At 53.3% G+C, this 26,856-nt stretch overlaps 2 protein-coding genes and 1 long non-coding RNA gene across 6 annotated transcripts in view; 1 reads left to right on the top strand and 2 right to left on the bottom strand.

Moving 5' to 3' along the window:
* TTYH3 (tweety family member 3) overlaps positions 1 to 8,490 on the top strand; it is a 74,512-nt gene extending 66,022 nt beyond the window's left edge. For 2 of the 3 annotated variants that reach the window (XM_056503217.1, XM_056503216.1), the window contains one exon: positions 2,853 to 8,490. In XM_056503217.1, coding sequence (XP_056359192.1) covers positions 2,853 to 2,868 — 16 coding nt within the window. In that variant the 3' untranslated portion in view covers positions 2,869 to 8,490. The remainder of the gene's footprint in view (positions 1 to 2,852) is intronic. The other variant, XM_056503215.1, reaches the window with a different exon arrangement.
* Positions 8,491 to 13,835: 5,345 nt separating this feature from the next.
* LFNG (LFNG O-fucosylpeptide 3-beta-N-acetylglucosaminyltransferase) lies at positions 13,836 to 24,898 on the bottom strand. The gene is made up of 8 exons (XM_056503411.1): positions 24,462 to 24,898; positions 17,601 to 17,649; positions 16,685 to 16,784; positions 16,421 to 16,574; positions 16,245 to 16,330; positions 15,807 to 15,972; positions 15,498 to 15,583; positions 13,836 to 15,412 (listed from the first exon to the last, which is right to left on the bottom strand). The coding sequence occupies exons 1-8, from the start codon at positions 24,855 to 24,857 to the stop codon at positions 15,346 to 15,348; spliced, it is 1,104 nt and encodes a 367-aa protein (XP_056359386.1). The 5' UTR covers positions 24,858 to 24,898; the 3' UTR covers positions 13,836 to 15,345.
* Positions 24,899 to 25,062: 164 nt separating this feature from the next.
* On the bottom strand, positions 25,063 to 25,888 carry LOC130259337 (uncharacterized). 2 transcript variants are annotated; one of them, XR_008841617.1, is made up of 3 exons: positions 25,821 to 25,888; positions 25,417 to 25,614; positions 25,063 to 25,314 (listed from the first exon to the last, which is right to left on the bottom strand). It is a non-coding gene; the product is annotated as an uncharacterized LOC130259337 (long non-coding RNA). The 2 variants fall into 2 exon arrangements; XR_008841616.1 differs by having other exon boundaries at positions 25,063 to 25,475; positions 25,554 to 25,614.
* Between the last annotated feature and the right edge of the window lie 968 nt (positions 25,889 to 26,856).

Here is a 26,856-nt window from a genome sequence, read left to right as displayed (position 1 = left end):
GGTACTTCCAGTGAGCCTGCTGCAAGAATGACTGAATTGTGTGTGTTCTTTAACCTTCTATGAAAGCTCCTCTTTAAAGGAAACTAAATGCAACTGTGAACCTGACAGCTGTGGGCCTCAGAGTGGAGTCCAAGACCCCCTTGGTCTGAATTGTGCTCAGGCTTTATGTCTTTAAAATAACTTTTTAAAGGATGTAAAGGCATAGTGTTTTTGTTTTTTTTTTTTTTAAAGCAACAGAAGATTTGATTATTTTAACTCTGAAAAATATAGTTTGGTTTCATATCCAAAGTGGCAAGTGTCTGCTGATACATCTTCATCTGCTGACCTGTCCAGATGTTGGGACCTATGTGTTCCACAGCATCTTTCCTCTGCTTCCCAGCAGAGGATGCAGAGCAGGACTTGGAGTAAGGACTGCAGCATGTGGAGAAAGCACTGGTACCTGGAGGGTGATGCTGTGACTGAGATCCAGAGCAGGCTGATGGAGCTGTGCTGGTGAGAGGTTCACAGTGAAGTGTTGGCTCTCTACTGCCAGGTTTCAGTCATACTTACCATGGTCATTAAAAATACACTTAGAAGGAGTGACTGGTTCAGTTGAACTGGGAAGAGGTAAAAAGGTGCAAAATTCCTGAGTTAAGGAGAGAACATCAGCCCTAACTCTGACACTTTGAGTCTTGATTTGTTCCTTGTGGTGGATTTACAGGTAGGTTTGAATGTAAAATACTCTCTGCTTGACTCTCCAGATCTTGTGTTCCTGGTTACTTTGCTTTAGTGAAATTTAAACAACTGGGGGGTCTTTTATTTTTGGAGAAAGGAAGGAATTCATTTCAGTTTCTCCCACCATGATAGGTGAACTTTGTACATCTTTGAAATGCAATTCATCAAGTGGTCCTCTTGATTTTAATGCTTTAAAGAAAATTTATGTTGCATATTGTGTACTGAACCTATATGACTTGTCCAGAAAGATGCACAATAATATTCCATTATCCAAGATTTTTTTTTTCCCTAAATACTTCTTACAAGACTTCAGTACCTGGAAAAGCTCTCTGTTCATACTCATCTCCTACCACATGTCACCACAGAGAATGCAAATGGGAAACAAGCACTCAATGTGTTTTTCTAAGGTGCTTCTCTTAGCATGAGGCTTGGCTGGTAATTTCAGGATTGCACTGCCCTAAATGTGCCCTACTTAAACTATGAGAAAATTCTTTGACTTCTAAACCTCTCTGAGCCTCTTGGGTTATTCTCCCATGTATTAATAATGCCCTCAACTTTATTTCTGAAACAGTAATTGCATTTAATAAACTGTATAGATTATTGTCCCTAAAGTAGCTCAGTTTGCAATTTTCTATTTTGCCCTCTCACTGATAAAAAATACATCTTAGAACAGATATACCCTTTGTCTTCTAAATATAGATGCCGGTTCTGGGCCAGAGTTTTATATTAAGATCCATGTTCTGACAAAAGTTTTCCAATTTTGGAACACACTAAAAGCTGAGTGTGCAAATAAGCCACAGGTGTCTTCATCTTGTGCTGATGGGATCAGCTCTGTCAGAGGAGCAGTTTCTCTCTTCTGTTGTGCAGAGGTTCAACCCAGGTCAGTCTTTGAAGGAAAATGATAAAATACCGTTAATTCTCTGAAAACCCCCATGGACAGCTGAGCTTTTGAGAGCTTAAAGATGCCTCATAATGTTCTTTCCCAGTGGGCAAGATAAATCATACCTCCTGGTGTGGAACTGCCTTTCAGTTGTCTCTTTGGCAGCTTAACTGGCTATTTTATGTGGTTCAGTTTAAGAGGTGATAAAAAGTCAGTATGCTGAAGAGCGCTCTTGGGAAGTAAGCTGTGGATATTATAGAATTATTCAAGCTCCAGAGTGTATGAAAAGAGGAATGAAATGTCTGTCCTCATTGCTTGGTTATTAATATTGTGATAGCAGAACCCAGAAGACATCAAGCACATTGGCTTAAAAAGGCAAAGTTCTGCTCTTACTGCTGGACTTTATTACATATTTTTCAGCTCATTATTCAAAGCTGAATGACACAGGTTACCTCAGTAGCTTCTGGGAGCTGTTTTGGATTGCCTTGCATAGAATAAAAAAGAGAAGAACAGCACCACCACCTCCAGATCAAACTAACCATCATCTTTCTGACTTGCTCTTCTCACCCCCACGCTGGAGTTTCATCTGCTGCTGCACAGTGCACAGCTTGGATCCCAAACCACAGTGGGCTGTCACCCACCTGATAACTTGCTAATATCATCTTGTTTAAAAGCAGCCTGTTTCCAGCCTGCTAGGGTTTGTTCTTTCTCTGGCATAAATCATTATGTTATTCCTCACTTTTCTTTCAAGCTGCCCATCCATGGCACATGCAGTCTTCTGATGCCCCCATTGCTATAAAATGCAATGTGAAGATGCAGTGAGCACCCGTTTTCTTTTCAACCTCCTTTTTTGGCATGGTTGAAAGCAGCAATATGACTAAGAGAGCATGGAAGTGTGGAGTGGGTTTTTACATCTGCATCATTTCCATTTCCTTCTCTTCTCCCAAGCAACATATGTTATGTTTTGACTTAGTGACTATTGGATTTCCTTCTCTAGAGAGCTTGGATAAGTCACCAGCACATCTGCACTGACCTGGCCAGCAGACTGGCAGAATGTTACTCAGAGTGAACTATGCACTGACTTGTCAAACTTTCCTCTTAAGACTGAGTCAGCAGCTCCTTGAGATGCTTGCTCTAGATACACACCATGTTATGCTGAGAAGTGGTAGAAATCTGTATTCCATCGTGACATTAGTCATTCTGACTTAACTTTCTGTTTGTTTGTTTTGTTTTTTTGTCTTGTCTTTTCTTTCTCCAGTACACCTCCAGCATGAGAGCCAAATACCTCGCCACCAACCAACCTCGTCCAGATGCTGGCAGTGTGCATTAAAATGAAAAAGCAAAAGCAAAAAAAGAAAAACAAAAAAAACAAAACCCACACGTGCAGTCAGACAAAACAATGTGCCAACTGCTGTGCCCCTGTGCTGTCCTTGTAGAACAATCCTGCTCTTCTGCCCAAAATCTAGTGCAGCTCCTTCTGTTTCTCCAGTCCAGACCACCCTTCCAACCTGGTACCTGCCCACTGAGTGGAAGCTCCTTTTGAATTTAAGCCTTCACCTTGTAGTTCCTGATGTGCAAGAGAACAAACGTGTGCAGGCCAGCAGCTGACAGCACCTGGGCAGGAACCTGAGCCCCCCAGCCCATGGGCCAGCTTACCAGAGCAACCTGTCCTAAACAGGGGGTGAATATCTTCTGCCCCCTTCTTCCCCCGTTCTGTTCCAAGAGGGACTTGGTGAAAGATGCTGGTAGATCTTCTTCACTTCTGCAGTGGGACCAGCAGCCTGTCAGACACTGAAGAAGCAGGACTGGGTGCCTGTGGCTGTGTGCAGCAAGGGAATGCACAGCTGAGCCTCTCCTGGGAATCCTCTGGTGCACTGGCCTGGGTGAGGGAGGAGGGAGCTCCTGCCTCTTGGTGTCCCTGCATATCCACTGGAATTTGCTCTAGAAGAGCAAACTTTCACTACCCTGGTTAACTTTTTTTTTTTTTTTTTTTTTTTTTTAACCATTAAGAAAATGCCTTTTTCTTTCCCTCTATATCTATCATGTGAATTCTTGAGGAGGAGCAGGGGGGCCCAGCACCAGTCAGTTACCTTGTCCACTGCTCTGGAGCTGACCTCTCTGCTCCATCAGGGAAGGCCAGGTATTTGCAGATGGCATTCTGGGTGCTGTCTTTCCTAGGCTGACACAGATCAAACAGGAGCCAGCCACTCACTTGGTGCCAAATTTTTCTGGGGAAAGACTTACAAGACTTTATGGGGAGGTATTTTTGCACTGAAGAGTTTTGGCTCTCTGATGCTAGATCTTATGGGACAGTCAGCTTGCAAAAGCAAAAAAAAACTGGAAGCGTCGATGGATTTATAGCAAATGCAAGCTCTCCCTGCAGGAATTACCTGTGAACTCTGCTGGACTTTCTTTTTTTCCTTTTTTATAAATCATAATCTACAGCACAGGGTTGCTGAAATGGCATTGAAGGAGGTTTTTGGAGCCTCAGTCCTAACAAACTCACAAGATTGTCAGTCTATCTTCTGTGTTCTAGAGATCCAAAACCTTTGACAACATTGTGTCAGAACAGATTTGTATTTTATTCTATTTTGTTTAGGTTCTGAAGGCACATTGCTAACCACTATCTGACCATACTAATGCATATGTAAGGCATTTTCTAGATGTGAGGCAGAATAAGGCTTGCAAAGGGGCAGCTGGGTGCCTGCAGAGGGCAACATCCTTCACTGGTGCTGTACTTCCCACTGAAGAGCAGTGCTCCAAAGGGCACTGACAGCTTCCTGCTGGAAGAGGAGACTGCCTCTTGGGAGGTACTGTCAACTACTGCCCTTTCACTAGGGTAACTATGATGTTCCTTTTTGTCTTTTTACCTCTTAGTAGGGGCATCTTAGCAGAGCTGCTGAGCATTATATTAAATAAGTGGCAGAGGAAATTGAGTGGGAAACATCTCAAACTGGAGTGGAGCCGTTGGCAGAGGCAGTTCATCATCACCTCAGCGATGTTCAGACTCGGTGTCTGCTTACCCCACATTTGCTGTTTGGGGCACAGAATTACCAACCTGCCTTTACTCAAGTCAGTTGCCTTCTTGCAGTGAGGTTGGAACTGCTCCTGGCAGGCAGCTAAACAGGCTCAAGGGATCTGCTGGGAAATGGTACCAGCTCTGTGGCAGAGCAAGCTTTGAGACTCCTCTTAAGATAGAAACCACTACTAAACTGCAAGGCCAGCTGTTACCATTCAAAGGAGTGAGAGACAGGGAGGAGGCATCACCACACAGACAGGAAGAGAAGGGTTTGGAATAAACTTCACACTTCACCATAAATCTCTGGAAGCAGGATGTTCTTGCTCAGGACTGAGTATGCCCTTTCAGACACATTGGATGGGCTTCACACTGAAACATACCTCTGTTTTATCAAATAACAAAGGCAGGGAAATGTGGTCACAGGTGGTAGGGAGAGACGCTGTGGCTCACGAGCCCCAGGGTTTCCATCCTAGAGCCTACCAGGAGCTGTGGGTGTGCAGGGTGTGGTGATCTTGCAGGGACCCAAGCACCCAACTGCTCTCTGTGGGGAGCCCCAACCTTTCCCTCACTTAGAAGAAAGAATCAAGAGCCATATAATCCTTATCAAGACTGAGTTGTTCTACCATCATCCCTCCCTGCAAGGATGTGCTCCGATTGCTACTCACATTATCAATTTTAGGGGAGCTGCCCTGAAATCTGTGGCCCAGTCCTGGTGGAAGGCAAGTGTTTTGGAGGGTGTGGGGAACCCTGTGAAGACAAGTGCTTCTGTGTACCAACTTTGTGCACAGAATGCATCCTGAACCTGCGTGTGACTGCACTGTGGGCTGGGTCTGAATTGTCACCATGGCATTGTCTGTGCCACGCAGTGACAGGAGTGAGCCAATGCCTTTGCTTGCATCATCTAATGGAGCAGCCACCTTGACCTGCTTCCTTCCAAGGTCTGGCATAGCCACTTCCAACACCCAGAACAACTTCTGACAGTGTTTGGGGCTCACAGCAAGGCACAGCTGTGGAGATACATGTTCTGTGACTTCGACATATAACTGGAAAGATTGTTATGGAGATAACATTTTGCTCTCTGGGGGCCAGCACAACGTGACTGCGGTGTGAGTGGTGTACCTGTGTCCAGCCAGCACTTCCTTTACTTGACATGGATATTGCACTTTTGTAAAGCATCCTGGAACTCTGCTGCCCCGCTGCATGCTGTGCAGAGCGCTGGATAGGAAACACAGACAAATGGGTTTCTTTTGGTTTATTATTATTATTATTACTACTACTTTTTTTTTTTTTTTTTCCTTTTTTTAATTTTACTGAAACCTTGAGCAACAGTGTGGCATTTCTGCAGGCTGGTCTGAATGAATCTGCTGAAGAACAGATGGCCTTTGCCTATTCTTATGGCTGCGACATAATCAGTCTCATCCATATGGTCACATTTTGTCTGAGGAGGGGACTTTGAAAAGCCAAGATCTCCCAGACTCTGTGCCTCCCTCTCGGGTGAACAGCAGGTGCTATCTGGCGAAGACTCATCTGTTCTGGATGGCATTCATGGTTGAGGGAGTCCAAACTCTTCAAGCTGCAGGAGGTAAAGCTGTAGAGACTTCTCTCTCTTCCATCGTGTCTCTCTGTTTTTAATGTGACAAAATGCCAAGGCCATATCACTTGGTGTGTCCCAGCTGACCTTATTGGACATTTCTCATGTTACTGGTTGCTAGAAAAAGGGTCCAGAAGTCAGGGGAGCTGAGATTGGCCTCTGGACACCTTGCTGACTGCAGAGTGGACGGCAGCTTGTCCGGTTGAAGGTGACTGCATCGATGAAGACACTTCATGTTACTTTTTCAGAAGCACAAATGTGGTCATTGGCTTGTCTGGTTGGCTTGGTTTATTTCCACTGCATCATCATGTGTGAATGACACTTTCTTTTGGAACTGAGAACTCTTCCAAGCACACAAACATCTCCACAATGTGAAATGTAAATAGCATGTTGGACTCTTGTGTCCAGTGTTCAAGACTGCATTGTAATTGTAAAGGAAATCAAATCAAGACTTGGCTGTGAATTTCTTGTGCTGTCTTGGGAATTATAACTGTAGTGTTTGTATCCTGTATGTATTATTAAACTGAGTTCATTTTGTGTGCTGATAAAAGGGTTCAAGCTAAGATTTTTAGCGTGCATCCATGTATCCAAATGTGAAGGATGGAGTGCTCCCTTCCCCTCCTGTCCTTTTTAAGTTTTCTCCATTTGATAGGTGTTGATTTTCCGTGTACAGTCATCTCAGCCAAGATGCAAGGGATGTTCATTCGAGTGCTTTGAGGGGGACACAGTGCATGGGGTTTTAAGTGATCCTAAGTCAGGATTTCCATAGCAGTTCCCTGAAACTACATGAGAAGTTTGGCCTTTCTGAGAGTGAAACCATTTCTCAGGGAGCTGCTCAGCCATTGCTCACAAGAGCTTTGGGCGCTGCAGGGTGGTGGGAGACAGGAGTGGGTGGGTGCCCCCAGAGCAAGGTCCAGGTATTTATGGGAGCAAACCCAGGCTTCACTTCTGGTGCCCCCTTCTTTTCCTCCCAGCAGCCACTGAAATACCATTCTGAGCCCTTTGAAGAAGAAAGAAGTGTCTTGGCTTGTTGATCCCTGCCACCCCCTCATTCCAGAGGAGATGAGGTGGGTGGGTTCCCCTTAGCACTGGAGAGAAACTGTCTTTGAAGTGTTTCCTACCTGGGGTCCAAGGAGAAGCCAGCATATTGTCAGTGCCACTCAGTGAACATCTCTGGGTGGGAGGGGAAAAACCCTCCAGGGAGGTACTGAGGAGCAGATCTCATACCTTGAGACAGACAAGGCTTGGTCTGTACCTCCTTCCATCACAGCCTGCTTCCCTTTTCCAGAAATTGTGTGCATGCTAAGGATGGCTTCCCCAGGCAGGCCAGGAGGCCCAGCAGAAGTGTGGGATGTTTTGGTAGCAGCTCCTAGATGGCTGACAAGTGGTCAGTGCTTTCAGGGGGTGTGGGATCTCTGCCAAGCCGTGATGGTGAGTGTGCTGCCCAGCTGGGAGACAAGGGATGGGTTACTGGTGGCCTGGGGCTCCCAGGTGCTCACCCAGCCCCTGTGGCCACATGAACAAAGTGGAACATAAATTGATGTACAACCAGAAAGTTCAAAATGCTCCTTTCCTAAAGAGGATAACTGTAGCATGAAGCTCTTAGGTGCTCTGCATATTTGATACCACATTGCTCCTCACTATGCAATTCCCAACTCCTTCCTTCCTGTTCCTCCTCTAATCTCACACCAAGACTTCTCCAGTGGCCTCTGCCCAGGAGGCTGCTGAAGTCCCAGAAAAGCCTCATTTCTTCCATTGTCCTGCACTGGGTGCAGCTGCCCAGCGTCACGTCGCGTGCCTCAGGTCCCTTGTAACGGGAGGCCCCACCAGTTTTACTCACATCATTCAGAGGGAAGTTTATTTTCTTGGACACTGTGCACAGAAACCTAATGGTGAACATGTACCTGGCCTTTTTGTAACTTCTCTGTTTTGTTTTCTTTTTTTTTTTTTTCTTCTTAACCATAATGGTTGTATATCATACCACTTTATATACATATATAATATATAAATATATATAATTTTTTTTTAAACTTCGGACCTGCTAGTTTCTTTCAAGTGTTCCTGCACTTACCCAAAATGTTTTTAAATTGTGAGGATTAAAGAGGATTGAGCCCATTTTTGTATCTTTACTTTTAATTCTGTAGTTCTATTGATTGTAACGTAGCTATTTTTTACTGTAACTTTTTGGTTTGCAAATACTAAACAAAAAAACCTAAATGTAATTTCTGTGGTTTCTATTCAGCTTGGGTTTCATGTTTTAAAAATAAACGATTTAAAACCACTGTTCATGGTTATTGATCTGTGTTTTCTCCCCAAGGGGGCGTGGGCTGGGCTGGTGCCTCCTTGTACCTGGGGACAGAAGATGCAGGAGCAGCCATGGGACACATCAGCCTGGGAGATGTTCTCCTGTGCCTGCTGTGTTTTAACCCCTTGAGCCCCCTCTGCTGCTTTGGTTATTCCCACTGGAGCAGCAATAAATGGTTCATTTCAACCAGCACAAGTACAAGAAGTGTGGAAAAACAGCCTGGGGTGGTGGCCCAGCAGCTCAGCCCTGTGCAGGCATTCCTCTTTAGAGAAGATGAAACTCAGCATGGGCTCACCTTGCTCAGTGCTGCCCCAGGCCATTGTGGCTTTCTTTTTAGTTCTGTTTGTGCAGTTCTCTGATCACAGGCCCACCACCACATCACTATCACATAGTGAACTGAAACCTTTACCTTCCTCTAATTTTCCTGATCTGTTTTCTGCCAGATCCTGCCAGTCAAAGGAGGCGTTGGGCTCCTGCCCCCATCCTGTGCTATTCTTGCCCTGACCTCAGCCCCTCCCTTCCTAGGTGTGGGAATAAGCAATAATTCAACTCTGTCTTTGTAATGCTATGTATGCTTTTTTAAATGCTGTGAGTATGGCTGAAACCTCACCCATGCTCTCAAGTCCTGCCCACTAATCCAGTTCAGAACCACAGAGGGCTCCTTGTTGTCACTTATCCCTGGTGGCTGTGAATCTCAACAGGCACCAGTTTTCCTCTCTTCAATAATAATTGACAGATGTGTCTCCTCCTTTTTTTTTTATTCCCATCTAAAGGAGCAACCCACATTTTCCATCTTCATCCCTGACCTGAGATGATTAAATTTGCTCTCTAAAGCTCTAAAACAGGCTTGAAGCAGTCAAAAGAATCTCATGGCGTGAAGGAAAATAAAGCCTAGGTCGGAGTCATCAGTGTAAATATTTTACCAGGTTTATGGACTCCACCAGGGATGGGAACATGCAAAGGCCACCTTCCTGGTGACCTCTCCCAGAGTTCTCCCAGGAGCTGCAGCTCTGCTCCCCCTCTGCCCTTCTCCCAGTCCCAGTGAGAGCAGGGCAGAGCTCTCCCCTGAGCCGTTCAGGGCTTGGAGAAAACAGAGGGAAGGGTGAAGTATGTGTTTGAATAAACCTCGCCTTCAGATCAGCCTTCAGTAGTGGTCCCTTAGATCTCAGTGCTCCGAGATAAGGCAGGGAGGGGTGCCCCGGGGAGATGCTTTCAAACGTGTTTGCTCTGTGCCGTGCTGAGCTGTGCTAACACGAGCGGTGCCTCCGGGGCTCCCGTGGGTTGGCGGATGGAAAACCATCAGGCAGAGCTGGTGGCTCTGGGACACGGTTACTGACTGATTGTCCCCATCTGCTGTCACCTCCTGGAGTGGGAAATGGCCCGAACTACGGGTCATGTTTCTGCTGAACGTGGCACTGTGCAGGCAGCACCTGCTGCTGATGCTGCAGCCTGCTCTGCCCTTCTCCTTCCATCGGGTGCTTTTAAGAGCTTTGGGAGGGTCCAGTGGAGTTTTGCCCTCTCCATGAGTCCAGGAAGGCAGCGGGCAGCTGAAATTGCAGCTCATCTTCTCTAATCCCTCCTGAAGTCCCCTCATGCTGAGGAATGACCCCATCTCCCCACCCCACTCTGTAGTGCCTTCAGGAGGTCGTGTCCTCTCCTTGCAATGAGCTGAGTGTCCACTAGCTCATCCTCTGGAAAGAAAACCCCAACAGGGAGACTCTGATCGGTCTGACCACACGGGGATGCTGGAGCCCCGTGCTTGGCACTCGGAGGGTTTGTGAGCAGAGGAATGCTCCATCCAGGGCTCTCCTCAGCCCGTGTCTCCAGCCCAGCCTGCACCAGCTTGCTTTGTCCCAGCACTCCAGCATCTCCCGGCTCGTTTGGGAGTGGCCAGGCAGGGACAGAGGGTGGCCTGGCTGTGGTGAAACAGCCGGTGACACTGCTGTGCCTTCGTGCTGATGTGCGGCAGAGAGGGGATGTGGTAGAGGACTTTTCCTCCTGCAGCTGGTGTCTCCATTCCTGCTGGGACTGTTTGCCTCAGCTCTGCAGGCAAAGAAAGTTTGCCTGGACCAGGCAGTGTTTCTCACCATGACCCCAGCAAAAAATCCCTGCTCAGGGATTTTTTAATCCCTCCCAGTCCGTGGAGGGGAGTGGGAGGAAGCACAGCTCCCTGCTCGCTGCGAGGTGCTGCAGATGCTGCTGCTTCTCCCACCCGTTTCCTCTTCCCACCAGGCAAACCACACGGAACCTGGCGCTTGCACCCCATAAATCACCCGGCCACTCACGATCTGCTCCAGCACATCAGCTCTGGGGCCTGTGCATGGGTTGCTCATCAGGGAGCCAGAATGGCCCCCTGCTCCCTAAAGGCTTTCTAACTCAACAGCCCACCCTAAAAAACAGGGGGCTCACCGGGCTGGTGAGGACACGGCTGGAGCATCACCCAGTGCTGGCACTGCTTTGCTGTGTCCTTTTTCCCTGTCCTCAGGATGGACAAGCTGGAGGGGGACACATGCACTGAGGAGGAGGAAGGAGGGGCTGGGAGCAGAGCTGTTCAGTGATGCTGCAGCTTTCGCAGAGCTCATCTGGCAGCGCCGTGGGAAGTGTTTCCAGATGCTTTTAAGATGCTCAATTTATCTCCTCCTCCACTCTTGGCTTGCCAAATGGCTACAGCAGCAGAACTGGCCCCACTGGGCAGCTGAGGCAGACCAGAAACAGCATTTGCTGGGAGCTCTGGGGCACGGGGGATTGGTTTTGATAGATTCAAGGCCGGTCTTAAAAAGTCAGGAAGGGAAAAATAAACTTTGTAGGGCTTTTGGGTTATTTATTTTAACCACCTGCATGTTATGCAGGGGTGGGAAACAGTAGAAGGGTGAAAAAAATAAAGGGGCAGTGGTTGAGAGCTACTCTGCACATCCCAGTGCTGAGTCTCAGCCATCCTACAGCCATCACTCTCTGCTGCAGGACTTTGCAGCCCCTCACTCCAAGGCAGACAGTGCTGGTGGTGTATTAAGTCACCTCCAGCTGCACAGAGGTGGTGGGATGTAGATCATGCCCCCATGGGGGTCCCAGCACTCTCCCACCCAGCGCTGGGACAGGCAACTCCCAAAGCTGCAGCTGCATGCATCACTCAGGCCCTAGGATTCAGATCCTTTTATGTTCATTTCCCACAAATATTCCAGTTTTCTGGGCCAAAGCAGCTGGAAGTTGCTCTTGGAGCCAATTCACACAAGTTTTGTTGTCTCCCAACACTGCCCTCCCACCCCAAGCCTCAAGTGCCTCTCACTGCCGTCAGTACCACGATGGGTGTTTGTCCCATCGCCGTGCACGTGCCCTGCTGAAAGTCCCCACAGCCAGGCTGGGAACATGGTGACTCACATGGAGTCTGGGACTGCAAGTGACCCAACTGCAAATTAGACAGAAAAAAAAAAAAAGAAAAAGGAAAAAAAAAGGAGGTGGGATGCATCAAAAAGGACTAAATCACTGTGTTACTCTCTGCCCTCGATGTTGCAACCACCCAGAGATGGGGAAAGCCTTTGGCCAGGCACAGTGCTGGAGCATCCCTTGGGCACAGTGCTGTCAACAGCAGAAGTCCCTCCATAGTGCCAGTGTCCCCAGCAAGCCAGGCTGTCCCCACCCCATCACCACACACCAGACTCTCCAAAAGGTACAGCTGCCTTATCAGCTGCCTGGAGCAGGCGAGAGTAAACAGGACGTCCCACACCAGCGCCGGGGTGCAGATGAAAGCAGCCTGGCCTGTGCAGTCTGCCAAGTATGCGAGAGCAGCAGGCTTTGCTTTTGTTTTCCTTTTGTTTATTAATGCCTCTATTTATTTACTTTTCAGCCCACGAGTAGGGAAAGGAGGAGGGAGAGGCTGGGAGCCTGGTGGGAGACAAACTGGAAGGCTGGTGAACTGCCTGCCCCCACTCCTGAAGGCTCAGAGGGGTATTGTATTTATTTTATTTTATTTTATTTTATTTTATTTTATTTTATTTTATTTTATTTTAATTTTATTTTATTTCTTTATTTTAAAATTTGTATTTATTTTACTTTTAAGAGCCATCTGGAAGTTGAACCATGCCCAGCATCCCCCCAGCCTTTACCCACTGCCAGGCTCAGCAGCATCCCAAAGCCAAGCCACAGCCCCTGGCTGCCCAGTGCCTCGATGGGCACTCATCTCCCCCTCCTGTCTGGGGTGCAGGGGAGGGTCAGGCTCGGTGCTGCTGGGAAGTGCCCACGCTGCCGAAACCGCAGCCTGTGAGCAATAGGAAAACTGGTGGGGGAGCAGATGGGGTTTGGTGTCACAGCTTCCTGTGCCTGACGCAGGTCCCTTCGCTGACCCTGCACCAGGGGAGGGCTGAGGGACACCAGATCCTGCACCCAGCACACCCTCCCTGCCCTGGGCAGCTGGGGGAAGGCAGCACTGCTGTCTGTCCATCCATCCATCCATCCATCCATCCATCCATCCATCCATCCATCCATCCATCCATCCATCCCTCCCTCCCTCCAGGGCTCAGGGTATTGCTGTGGCTCTGAGGTGACACACTCAGGCAGAGCCTCAGCTCACCAAGGGCTGCAGAGGTTGGGGGACTTTTGATTTTTGTGGCTGGCTGAAGGGTGAGCGGGCGCTGGGAGGAGGGGTGGCTGCTTCAGCACACGCCGACTTCCTGCCAGGCTGTATTTTTAGCAGGGCCAACCCTTGATAACCCAGAGATTCAAGCGAAACTGTGAAGTAAGTAAGTGTGCCTCGAAAAGGAAAAAAAAAAGTAAGGGGGGGAGGAGGGGATGGCACAGGTGGAAGCTGGTACCAGTGGCACAAACAGGCCTGGTTTGGGGAGTGGGGGTGAGGGGTAGATCTTAGGCTGTGGCCATAGTCCATGAAAGCTGGGGCTTGTTTCTGGCAGGTGGATGCCCAGTGTTGGATGAAACTGTGGTGGAGAGGGGAGGAGAGGGAAGGGCTGGGAGGGAAGGGGCTCCTCCCCCGCAGCCCCCAACCTTCCCACGCACACGCCTGGCCGCCGGCTGTTAACAACACCCTGCTAACAACCGGCTCTCACCTCGTCCCCACCGCCTCCCTCCCACCCCTGAGCCTGGGAAAAACCAGCCCTGAGGTGCCAAACCCCGCCCGAGCCTTTTGGGAAGGGGAAGGAGGAGAGGACCCTCACACCCTGGGATGCAAATGGCCAGCAGGATCCCGGTACCCGTGGGAAAGAAGGGATGGAGGCACAGCCCCTCCTCAGGGCATCCCTGAGAGGTGAGAACATCTGCAGGGGATCAAGGGGTGTTGGGAGCAGCACGCCCATAAAGAGACGCCGGAGCCAGGACCAGGTGACTGTGGTCAGCAAAAAAGCCGCTTTATTGGTGACCGCTCCCACGGGAACCCCGTGGCAGCGATCGGGTTCAGGTCCCTGAGAACACACTGTCCATGCTGGTTCCCCTTCCCACACCTATTGCTTTAACACAAACTAGTTACAAAAAGCACAGAGTGACATTCCAGATACTGGAACATATAAATTAAGGTAAGTGATAGTTACAAGACATGGTAATTTTTTTTTTTTCTTTCTTAAACAGATTATCAAAGGTCGGGGATTTTTCTTTTTCTGATCCACAGAAAATGTATAAAAAGCATTTTAAAATCTACATATTTCTCAAAGTGTTTTTTTTTTTTTTTTTTTTTTTTCTTAAAAAAAAGGCACAGTAAAAAAAATACTGGCTCAATAACATATTTACAACACACCCATTATGGGCTATTTTCACTCAGCTTCAAGTTGGAAATGTTCAGCTCTGGCTTGGCCCAGGGGCTGGTGTTGGCAGGCAGGGCAGCTCTCGGAGGATGCAGGGTCCCTCTCCCTCCCTGGATAAACCCCTCTCCATCAGGGAGAGCACAGTGGGAGGGTTGGGAGATGCTGCCTGCCCGTGGCAGGTGCCTCCTGGGCAGCACCCAGAGCCAGGGCAAGGCTGGAGGATGCTCTGCCCGCAGGGGACAGCCACACAGCCCCTGGGAAACTCGAGGTGTTCCTTTGCAGAGCTGCAGGGCTGCCTGAGCTGGAGGGAGACCCTGGACAAACATGGCAGCTCTGGAAAAGCCCTCCTCCCACACCCATATTCATAGAAAATCTTTACACCAATCTACAAATGATTCACCCACCAATGCTGCCTGCAACACTTCACCCGCATGGGGGGAGCTCTGGGAGATGGAGTTAACACCAACACCAGCTCTGTCCCCACTGTCTCCCTCCAGTGAGGCTGTTGAGCACCCAGCAGCTTTGCAGGACCCTGGAGGAGCCCTTGCCATGGCCACAGGCTTCCCCTGCCCACCTCTGCCTGCCAAGCCAGGGAGCAGAACTCCCAGGGACCCCCATCCAAACTGGGAGCCAGAGCTTCGCTGCTGAGATTTTGGGACTGGAAGACAGGATGGGGTGGGTGAGGGGTTACGGTAGCGGGCTGGGGGGCAGATGCAAAGAAGGGAAGAACACACCAAAAGAAACTTAACATTTGAAAGAAAAAAACAAAAAAAAAGAAGGAGAAGCAAGCCCGGGGTGGGGCAGGGCCCCGTGCTTGGCCGCTCCCCACGCATGGCGTGGGGCCGCCAGCCACGGGGTGCCCAGTGGTTAAGTGCTCAGTTCCCGTCCCTCTCCACCATCCCAGGCAGGGCAGGGCTCAGGGGGCCGCACAGCAGCCTTCAGTACACACACACTGTGCAATACCACAGCAACGACGTCCGTCCGTCCGTCCGCCCGCCCGGCGGCGAGGCCGGACCGACACACCCGCACGCAGGTCCCGCACGCCCGTCGGATACCGGGGGGACTCGGGACGAGGCTGGAGGGCACGTGCCCCTCCTAGTAAACCATGTTGGTGGGGCACCACGGCGTGTCGGGGTACAGCAGGCAGTGCACGGAGCGGAACCTGCGGAGGAGAGCGGCAGAGCTGAGCACGGGGCGGTGGCGGCCCCGCCACAGCCCGGGGTGGGGGGACAGGGACCCCCTCTCACCTGGATGGGTCCTCCTCCACAGAGAAGGCTCCCTTCATGTGGATGGAGTTGCGCTTGTTCTCGAACATGCCATAGCTCAGTGTCACCTGGGGGGCAAGCACAGAGGGGTGAAGTGGCCAACGTGGCCATAGGGATCAAGCAGAGGGAAGGGGAGCTGCAAATTTCACCCCATTTCCCAAAGCCTTCAGTGACACTTTGCACCATCCCACAGGGATTGGCTGACGGGGCTTTTACCCTCTGCTGTTTTGGTCACGTGCCAATCAATATCTTAGCTGTGATGCCCAACTTTTAGGTGACAACTTGGGGTACCTGTTTGTGGATCTCCGACTTGGGCACCTGGTGGAGGTTCTCCAGGTGGGAGTGGAAGAGGTTGCTGCGGATGAGCTTCACGCCCAGCACGGACTCGATGATGTAGCCGATGGTGCAGTCGTCGGGCAGGCGGATCTTCTCTGCAGTGCTCATGAAGTGACCCCCGCTGCGGGGAGACAGAGAGGGGCTGCAGAGGAGCAGGGCCCAGGGGATGTGGGCACCCTGCAGCATTCTGGGGTTGGCCAGTGGGTGCCCAGCTCTGATTAGTTTGGGGCAACTGAAGCCCTTCCCAGCTTGTTTCCAAGCTCCCTGCAGAAACCCCCAGAAAGGCAAAGAGAGAAAGGTTGTGGGAGGGGGTCCAGCACCCATCCCCAAAAATGTCACCTCTTTGTGCCCTGGGGACCATGAGGGGTCCCCATGGGAAAGCAATGCTCTTACCTGGCCCAAGGGCTCATCTTCAGTGCCAGCCCCCGGCTGATACAGAACCCTGCTCCACCCGTGGCAAACCAGAAATGCACAGGATGCTGCAGGAGAGGGGAACCAAGGCAGTGAGACAACAGCTCCTTCTCCACCCAACCCAAATTAAACCAGCCCCAAACTCTGCCCACACTCACCATCTTGTTCTCGCTGATCCTCTCTGTAGCCTGGATGGGCCGGTCCAGGCTGGGCTTCCCGATGTAGATGTCCTGTGTGTGGGGGTAGCTGGAGAGCAGCTTCACCAGCATCCGCACGTTCACGTAGTTGTCATCGTCCACGTGGCAGAACCACCTGCAGTGACAGCAGTGTCACACCCAGCCAGGGCACTCCCCAGTCCCCACACTGAGATACAACCCCAAAAACCATCCTGTCCCCCTTCAGCCACCCTGGGCACCGCTTACTTTCTGCCAGACTCGATGAACTTGTCGTACTCCACGGCCATCTTGCAGGACAGGGCCTGGCGGCTGTGGGCAGCTGAGCAGTTGGTGTTGATGACATTTCCTGCAGGGAAAAAAGAGGGGTGAAAATCCAGCACTGGTGAAGCCCACGCCTCCCCATGCACTCAAACAGTGACATTTCACCACCCATGTCCCAGGTGTGCCAGGGGGATGGAAGCTCATGGATGATCCCGATGCTCAATGACCCACATGCTGTGCTGTTTTGGGCAAATGATGAATTCTGGGGGGATGTCTTTTGTGCTCATGTGAGAGAAGGGAAGGGATGAATAGGGAATGTGGATGCACCATAGATCAAAACTATCCATGTTTAAAACATGATGCCCCCCCACATCACCTTGCCCAGGGTGCACCACCCACCCTGGGGGTGAAGGGGTGTCAGCGAGCCCTGAGCTTCTCCAGGACATGGTAGCAAAAATCCTGCCCTATTTTGCTTGCCCAGCTCAAAGGCAATCACTTCCCAGCCTGAAAAGGAGTCATTTGCATGGGGAGAATAGACCACGCTGACCCCAGCCTGGAAAATGCTCCCATGAAACCCTGTCCATGTTGCCATCAATCCCAGCTCACCCCAGGGACAAAGTGATGCAAAGGCACCCCACCCTGTTACTGTGATCCCCAGTAGCATTATGCTGGGCTGGGCTGACTGGGAAGTAAACCTGACCCTAGATGGGGGTCCTGGGCAGAGGGTGCTTTAAGCATTATCACTGAAACAAATTGTATTATTCTCAACACAGGTTCCTGTGGCGAGGGCGTTTTCAGAGTTTCCAGGTCAGGCCCCATGCCAACCATGATCCACAGGTGAGAGATTTTTAGAGGACCTGGCTGGGTCACACACACAAAGGGACAAGAGCCACAGACTCACGTGCTTGCTTCTTCAGCTCCTCATCCTCCCCGTCAGTGAAGATGAAGGTCTGAAAGACAAGACGAGGCACCTCTGAGGACCAAGAGGCTGAGACTGTATGGCTCTGGATATGACACAGCCCCCCTGGGCAGCACCTGGGATCAGCTCCTCCAGGTGATGACTTCAACCCCCTTGTTAAAGCCTCAAGTGGCACTGGAGAGTGTTCCCACACCACACACCCAGCTTCAGACCAGACGGGAAGGGAGCAAACCCCAGCCCCCGCACGGGGCATCCCCATCCTCCTGCCTTTTGCATGGGGCAGCAGCTGGCAGGGAGATTTTGGGGGCCGCAGGGGCTGTCCCAGCACGAGGGGAGGCGGGGGCATGGAGGGGAGCAGGTGCAGAGGGCGGCCTGATCTGAGCAGGGATTTCAGGCGCGCGTGGCCGGAGCAGCCGCCCGGGCAGGTGTGTTTGCCCGTGGCGCCGGCGCCCAGCCGCGTCCCCACCTGTGTCAACAGCACGTGGCTGTCCTTGGCCACTTGCACAACCCCTCCATGACTCCTCTCTGCTCCTGTGTCCTACCCAAGGGGGCTGAGGCAGTGCCAGTGAGTGCCACTTGCCAGCCCCCAGGAGGGGATGGTGCCCCACTGCCCCATCCCAGCACAGTCCCACGGTGCCAGGCAGCACCCCACCTCCTCCCCGGGCCCCAGGCTGCCTGCCTGGCTGCACTCCTCTATTTACACAGCTAATTCCTGGCATATGTCACCCAGGGAGGAGGACTGGAGGGGCTGCTCCAGGCCTGGGATTTGGGGAAGGACGAGAAGCAGGAGGAGAGAGCAGGGGGTGGGAAAGGCATCGCCATCAATCAGCGGGCAGCAAACAAAGCTGGAGGAGAGAAACCACAACCAGCTGCCAAGCGCTATTAAAAACCAGACGTGCACAAAAGGGCAAAGGAAAAAAGACAAAAGGACTGGGGGGGGAAGGCAGGAGGCAGCAGAGGGGGAACGATGGAGCGCTGGGGATGATGAATTACAAGTGAGCTGGAAATTGGGTGCCACCCCGCAGCCGGCCCGGGAACGCGCTGGGGTTTTGTGGCTTGTTTGAGGAGCTGGGTACAATAGTGGGGTTGACTTTACTCAGCGAGGAGAGTTAAGCGGGCAGCAGTCATTAGCATACAGCTGCACTGGTTAACCCAGCCCTGTTTGCTCAGGTCCCCAGCCGGGGCTGGTGGGGAGAGCCCAGAACTGCAGCGAGCCTCAATGGGAGGGGACGGGGCTACAAGTGACCTTTGGGACTTGAAAAGGAGAAAAGAAAAAGTGGGGGGAAAAAAAATGATGGGGGAGGTGGGAAGGCAAGTTCTCACAAATGCACAGCCTGCCGTGCAGCCTGGCTTGTGGGGAGGGACAGAGGTCAGGAAGGCTCTGAGCAAAGGGGATGGGAAGTGCTGGTGAGGAGGGGACAGCTGGGGATGGGGACCCATCAGCTGCAGGGCCATGGATGCCCGAGGTTGCTGTGTCTCCATGGAACCATCACTGCTGGGGTGGCACAAGTGCTGTGTGCACAGGAGGGGGTGTCACCCCCAAACAACTCGGGGTATGGCTGCTGGGCCCCCTTTTCTCCAGGTGCTCAGGGAGGGGTCAGGCAACTGCTTGGGGTACAAACTGAACCAGGGCAGCAGGACAGCATCCAAGGATGCCTGAGACAACCCCATCTCACAGTGGGGTTGGCACTCCAGCCTCCCTGCAGGGGCCAGGGAACACACAGCCTGCACACAGGCGAGACAGAAAATGTTTGCTTGATTAGCTCAGAAGCGCCGTCCAGCAACTGCCTTCAGCTGCTCCAAAAATAACCCCACAACTAATCCTGCACTCAGCCTCTATAAATAGAGCACAGGGACAATTGTTTATTACTCGCCTGCACTGAAACGTTTCATCCCACCGAGGCATCTCCCCCCGCCTCTCCCCACACACATCCCTGTGATATTCCTGGTGCAGGTGGACCAGGTGGCACTTCAGGGACTGGGACAGGGGCACACAGCTGCAAGTCACCCCATGTGGGCACCTATTGGGGCCTCACAGATTTCCCACATCCCTCCCAATCTCACCATGACATTCAATTAAAATTAAAACAATTAAAGGCTTAATTTTCAAAACTAATTTTGTAATTAATTTGTGTTTCCTGAAGGGGAGATGCACCCTGCCTGCATGGCCCTTCACCTGGAGCTGCAAGGGGAGAGGAGCAAAGGTGACAGCCAAGCCTGGGAGGGGACAGGCCAGGAAAGGATGAGAACAAGTAGAAAACGTGAATCCACCTTTGACATCTCCCATGTGGGATGGCAGACTTGAGGGCAGTGTGCAGTTTATAGCGGTGCAAGTTGGACACTGCAGCCAGCATCCCTGAGCTGTCACCTATAAACCACCACCTCCAGTCCCAGCAGGGCCAGAGAGCACTCCCAGCCTTACACCCACCTCTGTCCCACTCGGTCCCTGTGCCAGCCCCGGCACCGAGGGCTGCAAGGACCTCTTGGACCCTCCCGCAGTAACTTTTCCTGCAGGGTGCAAGAAAGGAAGGGCTCGCTGCCCTCCCCCCCTTCAACCCCTGCAGGAAACCTCATTGTTCTCAGAACTGCAGCTTCAAGAAACACAGGATGCCAAATCCCTCCCGAACAATAGCTGCCAGCGCTCCTCGCAGCCCCGCACAATGCACGGCCCCGCGGCCGGGACTGAGCGGCACCCGGGATCCCGCGGCCAGAGCGGGGTCAGCCCCAGGAGCCAGGCAGCCGCCGGCAGCCCCCACTGCCTCCTCCTCGCCCGTGCGGAGGGCTCTTTTTTTCTCTCTACTTTTTTTTTTCTTTTTTTTTTTTTTCTTTTTTTTTGCCTCCCCTTCATTTCTCCTTTCAGGGTGACTCATTTCCCCTCCGCTGGTGGAGCTCATGGCTGGGTGCTGCACAAGGAGCCTCACCAGCCAGGGCCACCCCTGGGTCATCGTGTGTGCTCTGTGCTGCCTGGCCGGGTGGTTCTGTGATTTCCCGGGGTGACACACTCTCAGCATAGCCCATGCCTGCCACCATCCCAGCAGCACACCCACCAAAAGGGGAACCTTGGCCAGGCAGGCACCCCGTGACCCTGCAGTGCACAAACCCTGACCCCGTGCCACATCTCACTTCCCTGTGCTGGGAGAGGATGGAGCACTCCAGAACCCTTTTCACAGCCACCCCACTTGGATGCAGAGGAAAGGAGGCAGCAAAGAAGTGCTGATTGGGGGGGCGGAGCTCAGTCTCCAGCTGGGCAAAGGGCTCTGGAGCAGGTCAGGACGCTGCCAAACCTGCCCAGCTTTGTGTCTCCCACAGCAAATATTCTTCTTTTCCCTCCAGCCTCGGGGTTGAGGGGTGAAAATCCCCACCCCTCTTCAACAAGTGGGGAGCAGTGTGATGGCGATGTCCCAGCCATGGCAGCGTGCCACGAAGGCAGCAGCCCCAATCCCTGGTGGTGACTTTCCCCAAGGCCGGGGGCAGGTCTGTGCTGGCAGAGGATCCCAGGGCTGGGACCTGCAGAGGCGGGGAAGGGGCTTGCAGGGCCGCGGGCCCTTCCTCCCCCTTGCTCCTTCCAGCAAGAGGAAGAATCCTCCACTGTAATTTTAAATGCTATAATTTTTTAATAGCCTCCTCACAAACAATGAGCTCATTGTGTGGCAAGGGTCCCCCACCCTCCCGCCTGGTGCTCCACGCGCCGCTCACCGGCTCCAGGGCTTTTATGGGCAAGGACAGCAGCATCGTTTGGGACAGGCAATTAAGGGGCCCCCACCCCTTAAACCCACACGGGCTGCCCCGGGGGACGGCAGGGAGGGTCCGAGCTCAGCAGTGCTCAGCAGGCCCTGGCACACGGCCCGGGGCCGGGGGGAGGCAGCTGCCCCGCTTGGGGATGAGCGGTCCCTGCTCCGGTGGGAGCGCGAGTGAGGCTCGCATGCCAGCACACTGCAGCATGTGGGTGGGGACCCTGGCCAAGGTGCTAGAGAAATTTGGGAGCGTGCTCTTTGGAAGGCGAACCCGCTGCCTTTGCCCCGAGAGCAGGAATTTTTCAAAGGCTGCAATTACCGCGCCGCCGAGCGGGAGCAGCCAGCGGATCCCACGCTGCCGGGACGGCGGCCCGGGCTGGAGCCTCGCGGGCTGCGAGGCGTGTGCCGAGCTGCCTGCATGCCTTGGGGTGCCCCAGGGACACCCGGCCGCCTCCAGGGGAACCCCAGGGGCAGCGGAGGTGTCCTTGGCAGCTCTGCCGCTGCAAATCACCCGACTCGGCAAGATTTGGACTTGCTCCTGTCCAGGATTTCTGCTTAATGGCCATTTTCCTCCCCCGTCTCTTTCCTTTCAAGTGCAAAGTTTCTTCAGCCCGCACTCCAGCATCCTAAGGATACTGACACAGCTGGAAACTCTCCTCAAAGCAAGGAGGGGAAAAGCCATAACTCTCCTCCAAAATCAGCTTGTCTGGCCTGGATTGTGCAACCTAAAGAGGAGATTTAGAAGAGAATAGGGATGTGCTCTCCCTGTGCAGAGAAGCAGGAAGGAGAAGGGGGTGCCCTTTGCAGTGTCTTGGAGGTGACAGAGGGCAGGAAACAGGGACTATTGTGGGCAGAACAAAGAACAGCCAAGGAAGGACACAATGGCTGTTCCCCCTATCTGCCAGGGTCCAGCAGGAGCTACCTGCTGGATTTAACCCCTTCTCGGCAGTGTTTGTATCCCTCCTGCCTGCCTAATGAGCAGCCAGAGGCAGGCTGGGGTTTGAGAGAGAGGGGATCAGGAGAAAGAGAGGCAGCATCACGTGAGGGAGATTGTCAGCCCTGGGCAGGAGCTTCCCCACGCTGGTGAGGCAGCTCACACACCCGAGCACCGTTAGTGAAACCAGAGAGAGAGGATGAGCAGAGACAGCCTGACTCAGACCAAGAGAGACGTTTGAGCAAAGGCAATGCCCTGCTGCCACCAAATCACCCTCCTGGGATGGAAACCAGGGGCCTGGCAAGGAAGAGATGCAGGAACTGCGGGGAAGCAAGAGAGAAGAGCTCCATAGCACCAACCCCACACTCTGCAGGCAAAAATCCCCAAGCTGATGCTAAGTTTGGCGAAGCCTCAGAGCTTCCCAGAGACAGTGGCTGGGTCGGTGTGGAAGGAGTGGAGCCAATCACCTCCAGCAGTGCGGGTTCATCCCCTCTGCCTCACATCCCCACAGCCCTGCTTTGCTCCGCAGGAGTTGGTGCTGCCTCCAGCTCTCTCGGCAGCTCCTTGTCCTCAAGTGCTGTACAAGAGCCGTCACTCAGCGGCTTGGCGTGTCAGGCAGGCACCTCGCCGTGCTGCGGCCCCCCTGGCTTCATGGCCCTCATCTCTAGGCAACCTGACCTGGACACGGCCGGCTCCGGCTCCCTCGTTCCCATGGAAAGTGCCACACAAGAGGCTGCGAAGCCTTTTCTCTGCGCCAGGAGAAAAGGGGCTTTGTTAGCTTGCCCAGGGGGACAGCGTGAGAGCCGAGCCTAGGGGCTCTGGGAATCCAAACGGACAAACGAAGCACAAAAAAAAAAAAAAAAAAACAAAAAAAAAAACCTAGAAGAAAGCCGGAGCTCACAAGAGGGAGGAGAGAAAAAAAGAGCAGCCATTCCCAGGATCATCTGTAGGTGCTCAAAGAGCGTTTCACTCCACCACCACTCACCACCCCCTCGCAGTGACAGCAGAGCATAAAAGAGGTTTCCATTAAATAACTGGACCAAGGAGAAGTGGCAGATCCACTGCCAAGCCCAGGAAACCTGAGCAAAAAAAAAAAAAAACAACAAAAAAACAAAACAAAAAAAAATCCCCACTATTTACAGAGAAAAAGAAGTAGCAAGATAATTCTTGGGGTTCAATGCAGCAGCCAAGACCCCACAAGATCCCCCAGACATGGGTGAGGAGGGCAGGGACTGGTCGATCCTTCCCCCACAGCCTCCACCTTCAGCCACTCCAGATTTCCAAACAAGAAACTGAGTTCCAGGCCAGGAGGAAACACGTGAAGACAGTAGGAAGAAAAGGTTAGGACCAGACATAACTTACTTTTGGGAAGCTGTCTAAGGGTAGAAAAAGTGTCTTAAGAGCAAACGGCAAAGCACATTTCCTAAGGAAACAGCTTTTTTTTTTTTTCTCCCCTTTTGAATTTCGCTTCAGCACTTGAAGGACAGAGTAAGGGACTGCCAGGACTCTGGGCAGGGCGTCAGGACATCGGTAAGGTCAGGAACCAGACTCGCTGGAACTGGCCCGGTGTGAGTGAGCCGGTGCAGACCCACAAGAGCTCCCAGTCACTCCAGTCCTGCCCAGTCCCTTGCAAGGAGACCGAGAGCTTCAGCATGAAGTGCTGTCCCGGCACTCTCCCAGCCCTGGGCTGATAAACCGAGTGTCCTTTGAGCAGCACAACTGCAGGGGCCTGAGCCGGACTGTGGCACCCACGGGCTGGGCTGCACCTCTACACCGTGCCTCAGTTTCACCAGCGGAAAGCTCAGACCAGCCCTGCAATGGGAGGTGCTCAGCGGAAAGACCCCAGAGCAGAATTTGGGGAGTCTTCTGAGTGCGAGGAGCCAAGGTCGGGCTCTCTCCATCACTCATCACTCCTGCAACGCTGCCTTTCACTCTCCCGAAAGCACAGTTGGCTGCAGAACAGCCTAGCCAGCCTCGCAATACCACCCGGCTCAGCCATACGGGGCAAAAGGGAAGGGGAGGTGGTATTTGCTGGGTCACGGCAGAACCCGGATCCCACAGAACGAGGGGCAAGGTCCGCGGCGGAGAAGTGCGGGCTCCAGCCCGCCCCGAGCCGCTCCATCCCGGCCAGCGGTGGGGACCAGCCCCGTCTGCATCCCTGTCCCCATCCCTTACCATGTCGCGGTTGCGGGAGATCCAGGTGTCGAGCAGCAGCTCTAGCCTCGCCTTGTGAAACTTCTTGGTGGTTTTGACGGCGATGAAGACATCGCGGGGGGAGATGTCCTCGGCCGGCGGCCGCGGGGGGCTCGGCGGGGCCGGGGGCAGCTCCCGCCGCGCTCGGCTCAGCCGCCCGAAGTAATCGGCGAAGCTGCGGAGCCCGGGCGGCCCCTGCGCCGCCGGGGGGGCCACGGCCGCCGCCGCCCCCAGGCTCTGCAGCGCCCGCTGCGCCCCGCCGGCCTCCCCCCGGGCCAGCCCCGGCCTCCCCGGCGGCTCCACCATGAGCACCAGCAGGCAGGTGAACATGGAGCCCACGAGGGACAGGAGCAGCTTCCTCCCGCAGCTCTTCAGCATCCTTCCTTCCCTCCGCTCCTCGCCTCGCCGCGCCGCCGCCACCGCCAGCCCCCGCCGCGCCGCCGCCTTTAAAGCGCGCCCGCCCCGCCCGGGGAGGGACAGAGCCGGGGCCGCCCCACGCGGGGCGTGGGCACCGCCCGGCCCTGCCCGCGGACCGCCTGCGTCCCCCCGACCCCCGCGTCCTCCCCGCCAGCCCCTACACGCGTCCCGGCTCCGCCGCGCCCGGCCCCGGGCTCTGCCCCGCGCATCTCCGTGCCCGCGGCCGGGAGCGCACGGCTGGGTGCGGGCGGGGTACCGGCGCTGCCTCCTCCTCCTCCCTTTCCCTTGATACCCGGGGATGGGGACACTCCGGTCTCCTGTAGCCGCCGGCACGCTGGGAGCATCGTTCGCTGCTCTGTCTGTTCCCCGTCCTGAGCTGTCGTTGCCCAAAGCTCTCCACCGACATGTTCTCACAGCCCTGTCCAAGAGGTTTCCGGAAAGCTGACCAGCCTGACCAAACTCTGGGCATTGTCCCATCAGCTTCCTCTGAGGCAAAGCATCATTGAAAACAAACAAAAACCCCCCAAAAAACCACAGCACTCGTCTCACTTCCACCAAGTGCCCTTCTGGTGCGTAAATCTGGGGACAGAGAGCCAGGAGTGTCTGTTCTCATCCCTTCTTCAGGGAGACCTGGAGAGGCTCCCAGACTTGACCAACCTCATCCCGGGCACAGCACCGTGCTTTGAAACTGATGGAGAGTTCCAGAATTCTGGGATATCTGAAAATAAACGTTACGTAGGTACCAAACAGCCCCCTCCCCCCACCCCCAGTGATCACTAATCGTGATAACGATCGCTTGTTAAATGAGATACTATTTTTCCAGCCAGACAGTGGGAAAAGTGGTGGGTTGAAATCTGGTCCTGGATGCGCCATCAACTCGATATTTTCCTGGCGCCAAATTCCCGGGCCTCTTTCCCCCCTTACCCTCAGTCTCTGCGAGCAGTGAGCTCTTGGGGTTTTCTTTCCCAGGGAGTGTGCTGCTACAGGGAGGCGGATTTGGGTTTGGGCCTGGGCTGCAATGCAATGCCATAATCAGAGGCTGCTGCATTTTTGGGCAGGGACCTTGTCCAACTTGCATTTTTCCTGCTGTCACGTGCTCCATTCATCTCTGGCACTGGATAAACAATACCATAATACCAGGCAGGATGAAGCAGGGAAACTGCTTCCTCAGGCAAGCCCCAGCATTTACCTCCTCTTGATTTTAGGCTATGCATTCTCCTGGTCAGCACCTGAACCTGATCCCAGGCTAGAAATGCTTGGGCAGGCTGTGGGGTTTGGTTTTGCAGGGCATTGCCCACATCTGGAGACAGACCTGGGTTGCCAAAGTAGCCTCCCATAATAAACGGGAGAAAAAGGGCAGCTAGACCGTACAAACACAGGAACCGAATCCCACACTCCCCACTTCCCGCTATTGCTGCCCAGCCTTCCAGTCTCAATTAGTTGTTTTTTTTTCGGGCGCCCTTTGTGTCCAACCCGATGGCACAGCAACCGCGGCTCGAGAGGCAGCTGAAAAGCCCGAGCAGCAAAACCCTGAATGAAGAAAGAGCCCCTTTCTGCAGGAGCCAAAAGGGGAGGAAAGGCACTTTTCCCCCGACCAGCTGCTCTGCCACTCCCGCAGCCCCGGCGCTGGCTGGGGACACGCGCTGTGGCCAGATGTTGGGGTCCCGGGCGGGACAAGTGACAATGCGGGCTCTGTGTGCTCCGGCCCCCGGAGATGCAGGGGCTCGAGGAGCCGCTGTGCTGCCACCACTGCCGGCACCAGGGCTGTCCCGGCCTCCAGCACCGCCTGTAACTCACCCCGGCCCGGCTGCCCAGGGCCCGCGGCGAGGGGAAGCTGTTCTTCCAGCAGCATTGTCCTGCCAGAACAAGGCTCCCCCGGGATTGTCCAGCCGCTGGCCGCATCCCTACAGACTTCCTCTCCAGGCGCCTCTCCTCCTGGCTCGGGCCTCACCTGCCACGT

This window comes from Oenanthe melanoleuca, chromosome 14, assembly GCF_029582105.1.
Source record: "Oenanthe melanoleuca isolate GR-GAL-2019-014 chromosome 14, OMel1.0, whole genome shotgun sequence".
In the NCBI taxonomy this organism is placed as follows: Eukaryota; Metazoa; Chordata; class Aves; order Passeriformes; family Muscicapidae; genus Oenanthe; species Oenanthe melanoleuca.
The sequence above is the reverse complement of the archived record's forward strand: the minus strand, read 5'-3'. Positions and strand labels throughout refer to the sequence as shown.

Excerpts from the sequence above, each read along its gene's own strand:
- LFNG (XM_056503411.1), bottom strand. The coding sequence starts at position 24,857 with ATGCTGAAGAGCTGCGGGAGGAAGCTGCTCCTGTCCCTCGTGGGCTCC. Across the intron at positions 16,575-16,684 it reads TTCATCGAGTCTGGCAGAAA|GTGGTTCTGCCACGTGGACG; the intron begins GTAAGCGGTGCC and ends CTGTCACTGCAG. Across the intron at positions 15,584-15,806 it reads AGTCGGAGATCCACAAACAG|GTGACACTGAGCTATGGCAT; the intron begins GTACCCCAAGTT and ends CTTGCCCCCCAG.